The sequence below is a fragment of the Chelonia mydas genome, chromosome 12 (assembly GCF_015237465.2).
Source record: "Chelonia mydas isolate rCheMyd1 chromosome 12, rCheMyd1.pri.v2, whole genome shotgun sequence".
Classification (NCBI taxonomy): Eukaryota; Metazoa; Chordata; order Testudines; family Cheloniidae; genus Chelonia; species Chelonia mydas.
In genome coordinates, this window is record NC_051252.2 from 1514496 (window position 1) to 1531265 (window position 16770).

Here is a 16770-nt window from a genome sequence, read left to right on the forward strand (position 1 = left end):
TTGGAAATAGAACTTCCATAGGAGCTGGACCTAGGCGGTGGAATATACTTTCACAAGAGAAAAGCATGACCATCAGAGGTGAAAGTAAGCCAGTACGGTGTACCGGACCGGATTGCTTCCCCGGAGGGGCCGGGACTCCAGTCGCTGCGGGGAGCCCCAGCCTTTTAAATCACTGCTGGAGCTCTGCCAGTGGGGTTAGGGCGGCACTTTTAAAGGGCCCAGGGCTCCCCACAGCGTAAATCTTGATTTAAAGACCCCACCTCTTCTGGTTGAGGTCACGCCCCTTCCAGTTGAGGCCACGCCCCCGCTCAGGACTCGGGCGTACCAGTAAGTCCTTTAAGTTACTTTCACCCCTGGTGACCATGTAGCTTGCCACTTTCACATCTAAATATTAAACTCATTTTTTAACTTGGCTTGCATGCACTACACACCCACTTGTATATCTCACAAACACAATAGAGAGAACCCTGTAAACTAGTCTGACTGCTTCTCCTGCACTCAGATGCTATGGAGTTTGTGGGGCCATATAAGTACCTAGGTAGAACATTGCAGTGAATAGATTGTGTCTTAGTTTGTAAACTTCTATTATTCTGAGAGAGTAAATGTAGATAAATTATTAAATGAATATTTCTGCACCCTAATTTTTTTAGTCCAAGCTTTTGCTTTTTTCCCCTGGCCCTACACAGTCAGGGAAGGATGGATGTATTTTACAGTGACTGGATCCAGCAACATCCAAACTTAGTCTGATACATTTTTCAGCTGCTAAAGTTATTTCAGACCTGTGTATATGCACTGCCTGTTTCGTCAGATCGGAATGAAAAGAAGCTATAGCTCCACTGGCTGCTTACAGTTTCTACCATGCAGCTTCTTGTCTGCAGACTCTCAGCCTCTCAATTTGAGGTAGCTGACAAGCGTGTACTCATAACCTCAGCTCTTCTGAGGGGACGAGCTAGATTGCAGTCCAGGAATGGTACTAATGTTGCTCTTCCCCATACCAAAGCATGTGCCTGCGCCTCTGCCTTTCGATGTTTTCTCCACTGCAGCTGCTGAGTTGCATTGTTTTAATTTTTCTTACCTATTCTGACTTCTCAGAGGCAGATGTGCACCAACTTCTCTCTCTTGTGTAGAAGCCTCATACTCTTCCTTGGACTAGTTTTCTACACCTAGAGCTTAGTGACTGCTGTTCGTCTTGCCTCAGCAGAATCTTCCAAATATATTTAGATTATAAAAATGTGAGTGCCTAACGAGTTGTGGGTTGTTGAGTTTCAGCCTCTAGAAAGAATGTTGATGGCCTTTATCAGCATTACATTTCCATACAGGAGCTGCTGGACACACATGGAAAGAGCATCTGCAAAAATCCTTAGTGTGCTTCTACTCTGTGAAATGACTATCTCCTGGCTAATCATCTTTCTGTGTGTTTTAGGGTCCAGAGTCTGTATACAGACAAAGTTACTAATTTGTCCTCCTGTTGGCTCTGCAGCTGTATTCTTGCTTCTGTATCAACAAGATTAACTAAATTACTGGTTTCACTTGGGTTGAGGAATCTCTATTACTGGTAGTGAGGCACAGACCTGAAAACCCTGCCTGAGACTCCGATCTCAGCATGACTTTGCAGAATTGGCAGGGGGTTTTTTTGGTGGTGGTGGGGGGGGAGAGGAGGTGGATTCATGTTGACTGAATGTGCTTTATTTGTAGTAATTAAGTGAATAAATCTGGATCCCTGTGTTTAGTCATCCTTAGACTGAAATTGCACTTTAAGCATTTATTCAAAGCCGCTGGCTGTTTGGTATTACTTTATACATGTAACCAGGTCCCACCAAGTAATTTCTGCTCTTAACCAGACAGTGACAGAAACAAGGAGAACAAGCACTAGGATTCAGTGCAGTTTCGCTCTTACTGCTCAGATACTGTGGGTCATTCAAACCATGGAGCACCTTTCATTCTATTTACTGTAGCTCCTGGGAGCAGCAACACAGGTCAAGACATCTTCATCCTTAACTGACTTTCTCTGACTTTTGTAAAAGCAGACCTCTAATATGTTCTTGTATTAATATTGTTTGGCTTTTGGCTTCCCAGTTTGATGTCCCTGCGTCTCATTTTAGTGTCTTGTCTGGACGATATGTCTGCTGCTATCCTGTCTGGAAAGATCCGTAACTTAGAAGGAGGGAGGAGAAGGGTTTGGCAGGGGCAGCAGAGATGGTTATGGAATCCCAGGTTTTTGTAACACAGAGAAACCTGTTTTGTTGCAGAGCACAGGAGTTACGAGATGGCTTTGTATTGGAAGCAGTGTCTCGCATAGTACAAAACCTGTTTCTAAGCCTAAAAATTGCTTCTGGTTCTCTTTTACAATGTAGAATTAAAATGTCAATATACAAGTTGCATACACATTTGGAGGGCAGTTGATGCTCAGGCATTTGGACGTAACTTGTATTGCATCAGCTAGGCATTCTTGGCCAATGCACACCTGACCAAGTAGAAACAATTGTTCCAATTTATTTAAATGACTTTCAGCATTGCTTTCCTTTTTTTAGGTTGCTCCCTTTATTTACTAAGAAAAATGAAATAGCCAGAGCATCAAGGGAGTTGGGGGTGTGCTGACTGTCTTACGCTTATGTGATCTTTTTATTGGCATTTAAGCAAATATAATATGCAGTGTGATTCCTCCAAACAGATTTGCTTTTAAAATACTAATTATCAAGTAAGGGCTTCCTACTGGTAAATTACAATGTAAAATCAGTTTCCTATTTTTTTACTAAATGTGGAGCTAGAGACCATATAAAGCAGACGTCAGTTAGCTTGGTGTATCATTTTACTATATATGTATTTAGATTGCTGTAATACCCACAGTATGGTACTTGCTTTCCACATATGTTTGCCCTGAAGAGTTTTTGTCTTTCAGGGTACTAAATGGATGAAATCTAGAGAAGGGGCTGTACCACATAAGCATTGATTGATCGATATCTGCACATGTTGGTAGTACCAAGCTTTCTTTGCTTACATACGCTATTCCCAGCTGCCCTTCAACCTAGCATTTTTCCCTGGTGAATTTCTTGTAGTCTTCATGTCACATGGTTCTTGAGGGACTGGCATAAGATGGGAGAGATCTGGCTTACTGGCTTGAAAAGGACATTCCATTTGTAAGGTGCATTCCACATGTGGGAGAACTGAATGACTGGGATAACACAGATGATATCAGTGTGTTGCTTCCTGTCCCTGTTCTGCCAGATACAAGGCTGGATAAATAGTGAGAGAACAGAGATGCAGAGCCTGGAAGGGTGATGACAAACCTGAACCTGATGAAACAGAGAGAGAGAAGGGAGCCAGTGGAGAGGTTCAAGGGGAGTATTAAATATAAATCTAAGTCCAAAACAAAGTTCTCCAGCACTTGAAATTTAACCATCATCAGTACCAGCTACAGTACTTTTAGTTACTACTTCATAAAGACAGGTTTCAGAGTAGCAGCCATGTCAGTCTGAATCCGCAAAAAGAAAAGGAGGACTTGTGGCACCTTAGAGACTAACAAATTTATTTGAGCATAAGCTTTCGTGAGCTACAGCTAAGGTGCCACAAGTACTCCTTTTCTTACTTCATAAAGAATATGTCAATGTGATAAATGCAACAAACTCTTCCCCAGTAGAGATAATACTAATGCTCCATCAATTCTTTCTCTTCCTCAAAGAAAGGATCTTGAATGTGGGAATAGTGGGATTTATGAAACTGACTGAGATCCTGTTCCCTCCCAATAGCATAAAAACTGGAAGTGAACAAAGGAGGAGAGGAAGCTCAGCCACCTTTTGGTTAAGAGAATCTTAGATCTCCCCAAGTCCTCAGACTCTACCCACAATGGGTGGTTGTCATTCTTATCTTCCTAGTCCCACATCTGACTGTGGATCATTTTCAGATAATGCTGAATCCCAAAAATGAAGGATGAAATAAAGCTTTATTTTGTATATATGTCTTAGGGAGGGCTCTGTGTATCTTGCAAATTGTGGGGTAGCAGTACACCTAACCAAGTCTGTGTACCATAGAACAAACTATTCATGATCTGTCTTTCGAGTTTATACCTGAAAAAAAGTCATATTGCCTGCATAGCTTGTACAAAGTTTCCTCGGCAAAATAAGCTAGTCTTTTTGCCAGTATAACTGAATCTACACTAGGGCTTTTGGTGGCATAGCTATGTTGGCAAAAAACACCCCTGACCAAGGGATCTGAGTCAACGGTGTGCCCTTGTTGCCAAGAAGGCCAATGGCATTTTGGGGTGTATAAGGAGGAGCATTGCCCGCAGATCGAGGCATGTGATCGTTCCCCTCCTTTCGGCATTGGTGAGGCCTCATCTGGAGTACTGTGTCCAGTTTTGGGCCCCACACTACAAGACGGATGTGGGAAAAATTGGAAAGAGTCCAGCGGAGAGCAATAAAAATGATTTTTAAGGTCAAAGCCCTGGCTGGGATGATTTAGTTGGGGATTGGCCCTGCTTTGAGTAGGGGGTTGGACTAGATGACCTCCTGAGGTCCCTTCCAACCCTGATATTCTATGATTCTATGAAATTGCATGGCATTTGATAGTTCATGATATAGATTACTCCTGAAGGAATTCTGCGCCACTGCATGTGCGGAGAATTCAGGTCCCTGCAGATTTCTTTGCTTCCCTGCAGAAAAATTACTTTCTGACAGGGAAGAAAAGGGAAGCCACAAGAGCAATCATCCTCCTCCACAGCAGTCGTTTTGGGTGCCCAGAGCAGCCAGCATAGAGGTAAATCACCATGGCAGGGGATGAGGGGGCTGGGGATGCTTTGTCTGGTGGCTTCTACCCTGTGCTGGGCTCAGCTGCTAGTTCCATTTTGGGTGGAGGTGGAGGAAGACAGGACTTCCTCTTCCTCTGGAAGGAGTGGCCTGGTCCAGGTCAGAACCACCCCCAGAAAGCTCCCTGGCTGCAGGACGCTCCACACGCCCACCTCCCACAGCTTCCTACTCCCCTGTCCACCTAACCCCCATGCATCTGAACCCATACCAGGCAGCTGTACCCAGAACCACCCCCCCCCCCCCCCGGTGCCTGCACCCAGAAGCCCTCACACCCAAACCCACCCACTCAGATGAGGTGGGTGCAGCTGGACCACACTGATGAGCCCCCTGCACTCAGACTGCCACCCCACTGAATGCCAACTGCACCCAGACCCCCACCCCTGTACCCAAACCACCCCCTGCTGAGCCCCTGCAGTCAAATCCTCCTCCCCCTCCCCCTCCGAGCCACAATCACCTGGACCCCCACCCAGCACCCCCCAACAAGCCCCTGGGCATCCAGATCACCCGGACATCCCACTGAGCCACTCGCACTCAGCTTGCCCCACCCAGGACCCTCTCACCCCACACCTGGATCACACCCACACTAAGCCCTTCCACACTTGGATCCTGCTGGGCTGAGCCTGCCTGCCAGCACCAGGTGTGGGGGGGCAGTGCCCCGGGGTCTTTCTGGGGTAGGCCCGGCCCTTGCGCTGGGTCAGGGGCAGGTGCAGCCTCATTGCCCAGTCCGTGTTGGATGGGGATGGGGAAGAGCTGCTGGGTGATCTCTCACCTCCATGCAGCCAGTAGCTTGTGCTCCCTACTGCCATTCTGGAGCCTCCATGTTTGTTTATTGACAAATAAAATTTGTAGAATTTTAAAATATTGTGCTCAGAATTTTTAATTTTTTGGCACAGAATTCCCTCAAGAGTAATAAGTACAGAATTTAGTTGAACAGGCTTTGCTGGGAGGCAGCATGGTGACACTAAGTCCTAAATCTGAAATTAGAGCCGTGACTCCTTAGTTCTGTTTTTTGAATCAAGACTGGGTATTCTTCTAAAAAATATGCTTTAGTTCAAACACACACTTATTTGGGGGAAGTTCTGTGGCCTGTTAAGCAGGAATTGATTACAGGATCACATTCGTTTCTTATGACCTTAGAATCTATGAATCTAGTTCAGCATGGGTTTTATTATTTGTAATGCAGCATGGAAGCAAAACATTTACTTTATTTTGTGTCTATCTACTATGGGTGGTATTCACTCTGAGTTACTGCTTTTCTTTAATTAGAATCAGGATAGTACCTTATTCTAGAAATCACATATGCTACCAAGTGTTGCTGAGTGCGAAGGGGCCTATGGAGAAATGTTTAGATAAATTTGAAAAAAAGGCAGCCATCCGTGCTCTTTAAAGCTGCTAAGACGTTGAAATCCTACCAGGTGCTACCCCTTAATTTTGATTGAATGTTCAGTATTTTTAATAGTCTGGTTAGGCGGTGTCAGAATAATCTGTGTCTCCACCCTTCTCTCTTTACTTAAAAGTTCCTCCTTTCTGTCCCTTCTACTTTCCCTAGAGCTTCTTGATTTCTGCACATGGTCTGTGTCTTCACTACTCTATTCCTTTTTCATCCAGGGATCTCAAAACCGCAGTTGTTTGGGTAGTTTCTATGTGGTTAGCCCCAATGCCTGCCTCTGCTGTCGCCCAGAGCTTTCATAAATAGCACCATGAAACTGTTGTGATCGACTCTTTTGCTGCTGCTTGCTGCCCATAGTGTTCTGTGTAGGTAGAGCCCCGCAAATCCATGGGTATCCGCTTTATATCCACAGACTGTTTTTGACCAGATGCAGAAACAAATTTTGTATCCATGCAGGGCACTGTGTATAGTAGTGAAACTAATCAGTCTTTTATTTCGCTGGGCTGCTGCTTAGGAAGCCATGTGTAGACGTAGAGCCGCTGAAGTGATCTCTCTTCAGACTTAGGAAGGCAGCACTGCCATTGGTTACATTTAGAAGGCTTGTTTTGTAGCCATAAGGGCTAATTCTTTTACTGTTATGATACCTAAGACTATATAAAAAGATTAGAGAGTTATTTTCCTTTTGTATGCTTGCTTTGAGTGTATCACGTTATGTATTTTACCTGTCCATATGGATCTCTCACGTAGCAATAGGGAGAGAAGAACCTTTATGAAGGTAGGGAAATGCGACTGTAAACAAATTGGCAGGGAGATTTGGGATCAGATGCTACCTCATCCCACCAGTAACTCATGTTTTTAAAAGACTAGATTTCTAGTTGATATTTAAATTCTGCAGAAAGTGATGACTGAGTCCCCCACACTCATCATGTTTTCCCCCTTACCATTCGTGTGTGAATCCTTCAAACCCTGGTTTATAGCTCATCACAACCTTCCCTAGATTAAGCTATTGCCACTTATGAGTGAATTGGCCTTGAATGAGCCTGGGGACACTTAAGAGCAATTGTGCTCTTTCAGTCAGGTTGCATGTAGTTAAATATTCCTACACAATGAAAATAACATCTTTTAAACACAATCACTGCTGGTAGATGACCTCTGGGAATTGAATGGATTGGAAATCAGAAGCTACATAGCAAGGTTATAATGAGAACTACTATGTATGGGTGGGGGAATTGGTGTTCGCGAGTGGTTGCTGCTTGGGTTCCTGATTAGCTTTCCAGGTCATTGATAGACTATTCTTTCTTGAAAGGGTTAACAGCATTTATAGTAAACAAATCTTAACATTTGATTAAGTTCTGGCTTTGCTTTTGACATTCCAGCAAAAGCACTAGCACAAGTTTAAGGTAGGTCTCATGGTAAAACTTGCAGAATCCTTGAAAGAGAGACGAGGTGTGTGAGGTAATTATCTTTTATTGGACCAACTTTTGTTGGTGAGAGAGACAAGAATCCTGTAAGTTAGAGATGGAAAGGATGTATTAGATTTTTCTAGTTCACCCCTCTCAAGAATTGGAACAAGCAGCCCAGAATTGGACCTCAACCCACATTTCTACAGGAGAATGTTACTGTAAATAATGCGGCACCTAAGACCACTTGACCCATCCTGTCTTTCCCAGTGAAAGCACGATTCTGTTTAACACAGCAGAAGACTGACCACAAAGTATTAGGAAGGCCAAATTTTCATTTTTTTAAGTGATAAGTATTTTTAATAAAAAGTTGTCTAAATCTCTCAGTTGAGTGTCCAGACCTTAAAGCACTTGTAGGTATAATGTCACACAGGAACTGAGCCCTAATCCTATGCAGATTTGAACCTAAACTGGTGAGATTGAAGGTCATTTGGTACTGTCATAAAAACAAATAACCAAAGCAACTGAGATGATTTCTGGGTTTGCTCTCTCGTCCTTGCAAATTCTTTTGCTTACCAGACACATTAGATCAGCCCTGCCCACCTTAGGGAAATTACAGTGCTAGCCTCCATCCTTCTGTGAAGAAACTCTGTCCTTGTCTAAAAGATTTGATGGCAGGTTTAATTGAGGGTAGAAAGAGGGGGGAAACTTAACCTGTAAATCAGACTTTAGTGGTAAGAAGCAGATGTAACTTTAAAATACTGTAAATTTGACATTTCCATGTTTTAATATTTCAATTTGGAACACACGAGCTGCAATATGAGAAAGTTGTGAACTGGCTCTTATATCCTTTAACAAAGCTGACCGTCCAATCTTCAGGTTATCACAAAGCTGGGAAATGTTTTGAAAATGCAAATTTGTATTAATGTTTTTGCAGTATTTTGAAGATTTAACATCCTCATCCTTTAGCATATGTTAACCAGTTCACATTAGATCTGGACTAAAGCTCCTTTCTTTCTTTCTTCTTTCAGCCGGACAATGAAATCTCTTCAGACTGCAACCATGTAAGTATCAGTTGATTTTCTTTGCTCTCTAGCTAGCTGTAGCATTTGAAACTTACTTCCTGCAGCAACCCCTGGCTATTTTTCAGAGACAGAAAACAACACTTTCCACAAGCTGTGATGTTTTCTGTGCCAATATGAGTTCCTGGGCTGACTCCCAGCAAGGGAACATGGAGCCAGTTTCTTTACCACTACACACCATCTCATTTAGGCTTTCTAAATTCATATTTGCAGTAGGAAGGTGCTGAATACTTAACTCTAAGTCTTCAGCTGTGGATCACTTGGGTTAAGCTAGAGTGTCCAAAATTTCCAGAGTTCTCAATGTGACCTCCTCTTTCATGGAGGTTGCAAGTCTCAGTATGCCGTGTTCAGTCCTCTCTGGAGGTGAGTTCCTTGGCTCAAAATGGAGTATTGCATGCTGAGACCTGTAGTCTATGAACCACATCTTTGTTAAAGGTGTAGGTAGTTAAAATCTTTTCCGTCCTATGCATAAGTGTGGCCCTTAAACTCCAGGGAATGCTAGGATGGCCCTCAGTTGGGTAAAGACTGAAAATCCCTGATTTAAATTGTGTGGTGAATTCAACAACAGGTCCTCTCTGTGTCAGCTGGATCATGGAGATTTTCACGAACCATAAAAGGTAGAAAGAAACCAAAGACATTGACACATTTGTCTTGACAAAGAGCACAGAGTTGCCAAATTAGCTCAGAAGGTAATTGTGACAGTTCCCAGGGCTGTGGGCACCTCTGCCTTTAACATGAGGAAGCCTTGTCTATGCCTGCCGCGGATCGGTTTCCAACTCCACTGGCCACAGGCAATAAAGGCTCCGCTGTCACTCTGCAAGTTAGTGACAGGCACACTTCAACTCTTGAGCTGTCCGAGAGTCTCCCAGGAGTGTCATAGAATCATAGAATATCAGGGTTGGAAGGGACCTCAGGAGGTCATCAAGTCCAACCCCCTGCTCAAAGCAGGACCAATCCCCAACTAAATCATCCCAGCCAGGGCTTTGTCAAGCCGGGCCTTAAAACCTCTAAGGATGGAGATCTCACCACCTCCCTAGGTAACTCATTCCAGTGCTTCACCACCCTCCTAGTGAAGTAGTGTTTCCTAATATCCAACTTAGACCTCCCCCATTGCAACTTGAGAACATTTCTTCTTGTTCTGTCTTCTGCTACCACTGAGAACAGTCTAGCTCCATCCTCTTTGGAACCCCCATTCAGGTAGTTGAAGGCTGCTATCAAATGCCCCCTCACTGTTCTCTTCTACAGACTAAATAATCCCAGTTCCCTCAGCCTATCCTCGTAAGTCATGTGCCCCAGCCCCCTAATCATCATCACTGCCCTCCACTGGATTCTCTCCAATTTGTCCACATCCCTTTTGTAGTGGGGGAACCAAAATTGGATGCAGTACTCCAGGTGTGGCCTCACCAGTGCCAAATAGGGGGGGATAATCACTTCCCTTGATCTGCTGGCAATGCTCCTACTAATACAGCACAATATGCCGCTGGCCTTCTTGGCAACAAGGGTGCTCTGTTGACTCATATCCAGCTTCTTGTCCACTGTAATCCCCAGGTCCTTTTCTGCAGAACTGCTGCTTAGCCAGTCAGTCCCTAGTCTGTAGCAGTGCATGGGATTCTTCCTTCCTAAGTGCAGGACTCTGCACTTGTCCTTGTTGAACCTCATCAGATTTCTTTTGGTCCAATCCTCCAATTCGTCTAGGTCACTCTGGACCTTCTCCCTACCCTCCATCGTATCTACCTCTCCCCCCAGCTTAATGTGATCTGCGAATGTGCTGAGGGTGCAATTAATCCATCATCCAGATGATTGATAAAGATGTTGAACAAAACCGGCCCCAGGACCGACCCCTGGGGCACCCCGCTTGATACTGGCTGCCAACTAGAATCAAGCCATTGATCACTATCCATTGAGCCTGACAATCTAGCCAACTTTCTATCTACCTTATAGTCCATTCATCCAGCCCATACTTTTTTAACTTGCTGGCAAGAATTCTGTGGGAGACCGTATCAAAAGCTTTGCTAAAGTCAAGATAGATCACATCCACCACTTTCCCCATATCCACAGAGCCAGTTATCTCATCATAGAAGGCAATCAGGGTGGTCAGACATGACTTGCCCTTGGTGAATCCATATTGACTGTTCCTGATCACCTTCCTCTCCTCCAAGTGTTTCAAAATGGATTCCTTGAGGACCTGCTCCATGATTTTCCTGAGGACTGAAGAGAGGCTGACTGGTCTGTAGTTCCCCGGGTTCTCTTTTTTCAATTTTTAAAATATGGGCACTATATTTGCCTTTTTCCAATCATCCGGGACCTCCCCCGATGGCCACGAATTTTCAGAGATAATGGCCAGTGGCTCTGCAGTCACATCAGCCAACTCCCTCAGCACCTTTGGATGCATTAGATCTGGATCCATGGACTTGTGCATGTCCAACTTTTCTAAATAGTCCTTAACCTGTTCTTCACTACTGAGGGCTGGTCACCTCCTCCCCATGCTGTGTTGCCCAGTGCAGCAGTCTGGGAGCTGCCCTTGTCTGTGAAGACGGAGGCAAAAAAAGCATTGTGTACTTCAGCTTTTTCCATGTCATCTGTCACTACGTTGCCTCCCCCATTCAGTAAGGGTCCCACACTTTCCCTGACCTTGTTGCCAACATACCTATAGAAACCCTTCTTGTTACCTTTCACATCCCTTGCTAGCTGCAGCTCCAGTTGTGACTTGGTCTTCCTGATTACACACCTGCATGCTCTCGCAATATTTGTATACTCTTCCCTAGTCATCTGTCCAACTTTCCACTTCTTGTAAGCTTCCTTTTTTGAGTTTAAGCTCACCGAAGATTTCACCGTTAAGCCAAGCTGGTCGCCTGCCATATTTGCTATTCTTTTCTGCACTTCGGGATGGTTTGTTCCTGTGCCCTCAATAGGGCATCTTTAAAATACAGCCAGGTCTCCTGGACTCCTTGCTCCCTCATATTAGCCCCCCGGGGGATCCTGCTCATCAGTTCCCTAAGGGAATCTGTCTGCTTTTCTGAAGTCCAGGGTCTGTATTTTGCTACTCTCCTTTCTTCCTTTTTTTAGGATCCTGAACTCAACCATCTCATGGTCACTGCTGCCTCGGTTGCCACCCACTTCTACTTCCTCTACCAATTTTTCCCTGTTTGTAAGCAGCAGATCAAGAAGAGCACGGCCCCTTGTCGGTTCTTCCAGCACTTGTACCAGGAAGTTGTCCCCAACACTCCCTGGACTGTCTGTGCACTTCTGTATTGCTCTCTGGTCCCTCGTCCACTCAGCTCGCAGTATTGACAGAGTTGCTGCTTCCAAAGACACAGTACATCCCCATCTTACCAGTTCCTTCTCTGATCACTACTCTACTTAACACATAGCACTTAGATTTGTTTGTATTGAAAACAACAAAGCTTCAGGGTATGTTTGGCAGGGTATTGTGGTGGTTATTTAGCAAAGCATAGAGATTCAAGAAGTAGCAAGTAGAAGATTTGGAAATGGTTACATATAAAATAATATAACAGTACCGAGTGTCTTTGCTAGGATTGTGCAGTGTATTTCTGAGCTCTTAACAAAGCAGATCCAGATGTGGATGAATTTTAAATATCCTTTAAGAACAAAATGATGGACCAATACTTGCTGCCTGAAATGGTAGGGGCATTCTCCAAGGGCCTGCTTGGTATTTGTTGACTTCATCCGTCAGGCCTGTTGTGATCTTATAGGTTCATAGATTCCACGGCCAGAAGGGACCATGCTGACCATCTAGTCTGCCCCCCTGCCAGCACAGGCCAGACAACTGCCCCACAGTCTTCCAGCTTGCACTTTTTCTTCCTGATGTAATAGGCTGTGGAAAGCCCAGGCGCTTGCTGCTATGACCAAGGCTTCAGGTCCAACAACTTCAAATTCCCCTTCCCCTACCCCCACCATAAATAAATAAAAAGGAACCAGCTCCTAGTATGTCAGAACTAAAACACTTCCAACAGCCCAGTCTGGATCAACAGCCCATAGCCATTCTATTATGACTGGTGATGAAAAGAGGACATGGTGCCAAGAGGCCCCCTCATCGCGGCCCTCTGCATAGAGCAGGTGATAAAAATACCAAAGGGGTCATGCATAAAAGTATCCCTGGGTGCAGAGGATGTGGGATTGAGAATCAAATGTGTTTTGCATCTGATAATTGATAGTGTTCTCTCTTCCCCTGCTCTGTCCGGAGAGTCCCTCAAATCAGAGTTATGCCTTGGCTCCTACCAGGGAAGTTAAGGCTTTATCCAAACTTCATATCTGTGGGCAATCCTGCATTTCCTTGGTCTGCAGTCTTTGGTTGCATTCTCACTCAGAAGCATTTGATCCAGTTTATAGGGACTCAGACCTGTGAGCTTCCATCTGAGGGAAAGTCTTTTTGGGAGTCTCCTGTTAAGTCTATTATTATTCCAGTACCAGTACATTCTTTCCACCTCTAATGTTAACGTCACAGTTCATGGTGGAGATGTGTCTAAAGTCCTTCCCACCACCCATCTTTGGGCTTCTCCCATGCATTAGTGTCAGATGATGGCGGTGTGATGGGTTGGATCAAAGAAACCCCCTTGGGGCTGCCAACTGATGTGCCAAGTCTACTTCTGTCCCTGCCTTCCCTGCCAGCTTGGGACTCCAGAACCCTGCCTGGTTGTGTGACACACACTTGCCGGCTACAAACACAGACCCAGGTGTGAGCCACATCCCACAAACTGCAGGCTTAACTGAAAGCAAATTAAGAAGTGTTCCTATGTTTAACACTCAGATGCCCAACTCCCAGTGGGGTCCAAACCCCAAATAAATCCGTTTCATAAATTGTTTGTCCTCTGTAACACTGATAGAGAGATATGCACAGCGCCCCCCCCAAAGTATTAATACATACGCTGGGTTAATTAATAAGTAAAAAGTGATTTTATTAAATACAAAAAGTAGGATTTAAGTGGTTCCAAGTGATAGCAGACAGAAGAAAGTGAATTACCAAGCAAAATAAAATAAAACACGCAAGTCTAAACCTAATACAGTAAGAAGCTGAATACAGATAAAATCTCACGCTCAGAGATGTTCCAATAAGCCTCTTTTACAGACTAGCTGCCTTCTGGTCTGGGTCCAGCAATCACTCACACCCCCATGGTTACTGTCCTTTGTTCCAGTTTCTTTCAGGTATCTTTGGGGTGAAGAGGCTTTCTCTTGAGCAAGCTGAAGACAAAATGGAGGGGTTTCCCAGGGATTTAAATAGACTTTCTCTTGTGGGTGGACACCTCTCTCCCCCCCAATGTAGAATCCAGCTACAAAATGGAGTTTGGGAGTCACTTGGGCAAGTCAGATGTCCATGCATGACTGAGTTCCTTACCAGCCAAGCCACGTTCCTTGGAAAGCTCAGATGTGGATTGGCATTTCCAAGTTCATTGTTGGCTTAAGTGTTTCTTGATTGGGCACTTACTGAGAATAGTCTTTTCTCAGTAAGCTGGCCAACTGCCTCACTGAGGCTATTTAAAATTAAACAAGTACATAACCAATACTCATAACTTCGAATACAAAAATGATACATGCATACAAATAGGTGGAATGTATTCAGTAGATCATAATCTTTGCAGAGGCATATGTAGCATAAAACATATTCCAGTCATGTCATATTTACATTCGTAAGCATATTTCCATAAAGCATTATGGGGTGCAACGTTACAGTTGGCTCCTTTGGCTTTTTCATATTTTTCTGAAAGACCTAAGCACAAGTCTCCTACCTTTTCCAAAATACCCTGAGGACTTGTCATCATCTCCATGTCTGATCTTTCAAGTACTGAAGTTGAGGGTGTGGAAGAAATACATAGGACTGTTGTTCCTGTGTCATCTGTAATGCTTCGTATGCTGCTGCCTCTGCCTTCTGAAGACTTTAAACAGAGTTGTCCTACTTAGATGACAGCACGTCTGCTGCTTAATTATTTTTTTAGTTTTTTGGTTTTGTTTTATTAAGTGTTGATGTATAATGCAAGTCTGACACAATATTGGCTTGACCCCTTAATAGATTATTTTGTCACAAGTACAAAATACTTGTTTGAAATATACATTTTGTGGCTTAAACTCCTATGCTTCTGGAGAGAAGTGCAATAGAATAAGCTAGTAGTGGCAACTGGGATATGAGGCCAGGCTAGCTCTGGCCTGTTGCCAAATTTATTGAATTCTTGTTACTTTGTCTTATATTTCTTCCTTTTAAATTGATCTACTGCTGAGGTGCCAGAGGGCAGCTGGAACAGCCATGTTTATGGAGAGCATAATGTGCTAAAACTGAAATTCATTTTGGATCAGTATAAACAATTAGATCATATTTAATCAACTAATCCCGGACTCTCTCCTAGGAGGGGCAGTGACCCTCATGCAGGAGTTTGGGTGTTAACTAGCTCTGTTGTACTGCCGAAATGCCATTAGCCTTTTGAAGAGAGAACCCCTAAGTTTTCATGGAGTGCCATCACAACACAATTTGTCCTAGATGTTATCTTTTTAATAGCCTTCTGAAGAGGGAAGTGAATGAGCAGCTGACTGGAATCCCTTTCCAGCCAGGCTGGAGTTAGAACGGTTCTGGCATTATCCAGTTCATACTGAGGGCATCACTGTATCTGCATAGAGAATACTATATTGCACAACTAAGCCATACAATTTATACAGAAAGATTAGCGAATTGAATGCATTACTTTGCTAAAAGCTCAACGGGTGTTAACTTAGGAAGTCTTCATTGTCTTATAAACAAAGATCATGTGATTCAGAAAATAGATTCATTGGTACCTTTCCTTTTAATGACTTGGTTAATGATTATATGTAGAAATTTTGGCTTTGGGAATCATTTGCTTAAAATGTGGGATGGTAGATGGATGACTATATAAGGGTGTAATAAATTTAATTGATGGGCTTTTTCTGCATAGTTTTAGATATGACCGAAGAATGAAGCTCATGCATAATGAACCACAGTAACTGTATGTGAAGGAGATTAGATTGCCTCAGTTTCTGTTTTAGTCTGAAGCCAAAAAAAAAAAATGTGTTTTTATCATCCCTAGGTGCAAAATTTCCAACCCTTTCTATACAAAATAATGCATTCTCTTTTATTTAGCTGTTGTGGAACTACAAGCTGAACCTGACTACAGACCTGAAGTTTGAATCCGTGGCCAGAGAGGTCTGTAAGTCCACCATAGCAGAGGTGAGGGTGAAGAAAGGGGATGGCTTCATCTGTTTGTTATATTTATGGGTTCTTCTTACCCCTCTGCCACCAAAGCAAAAACACTTCAAATCTATCTAAAGAACACTTAGAGCTTTTCTAGATTGCGGAAAATGAGTGGTATGCTAAAATGTTAGCTAATTGGTAATTAACACCGTTTAAACACTGCTTAGAACCTAATATATAGAGAGAGATTAAAAAAGGTGTCAGCTGAACCAGTGTAGACAAGCCCTCTCTACGGGGAGATTGAACTGACAATACGCCAAGTCCTCTCTTCCACATTTGGGGTAGGATGGGGGGTGGGAGAAGAGGGGAGGCAGGTTCCTGGGGATATCATTTGGTATTTGCAAAAATGTTTAACTTGAGTGGTGGTAAGTGGTTGGATAGGAGGAATGATGGGAACAGAATAAAGGGAAACGATAAACTAAGAACCCCTCAGTTCCTGCCTGACCTGTCACAGATCCACAGGGTCTGGTCTATGGCCTAGTCCTTTGGAAGTGACCCCTTTCAGTGTGCTGCATCCCAGGGACACACATAGTTCCATAGGGGCAGGCCCATGGCCTCCAAGACTCTGAAATTGGGCCTTCGGCAATCCCTTTCTCTCTCCATGGCTCCCTGCAATAAATCCAGCCAAAACAATCTCCTGTGGGAGGCTTGTACTGTGCCCCTTCAGGACAGTGTTCTCAGTGTTTGCAGTGACAACAGCAGCATTTTCGAAACAAGGGAACAATTTATTAGTCATCAAGCATACAGAATCTAAAAGTCCTTTGGTTAGCACAGACAGACAAAAGTTAAGACATGGTCCATGCTGGCTCAACTGGTGTAATCAGCCAGCCAAGCTGTTATGGAATCCATTTCTCTGTCTGCTTTTCAGTCCCCAAGGAGAGCT

The 16770-nt window shown here is 43.9% G+C and overlaps 1 protein-coding gene across 1 annotated transcript in view; it reads left to right on the plus strand.

The window, feature by feature from the left end:
* GLG1 (golgi glycoprotein 1) overlaps nt 1-16770 on the plus strand; it is a 187538-nt gene that overhangs the window by 85055 nt on the left and 85713 nt on the right. The window contains exons 2-3 of the mRNA XM_037877969.2: nt 8624-8656; nt 15777-15863. Of these exons, the coding sequence (XP_037733897.1) occupies nt 8624-8656; nt 15777-15863 (120 nt within the window). The remainder of the gene's footprint in view (nt 1-8623; nt 8657-15776; nt 15864-16770) is intronic.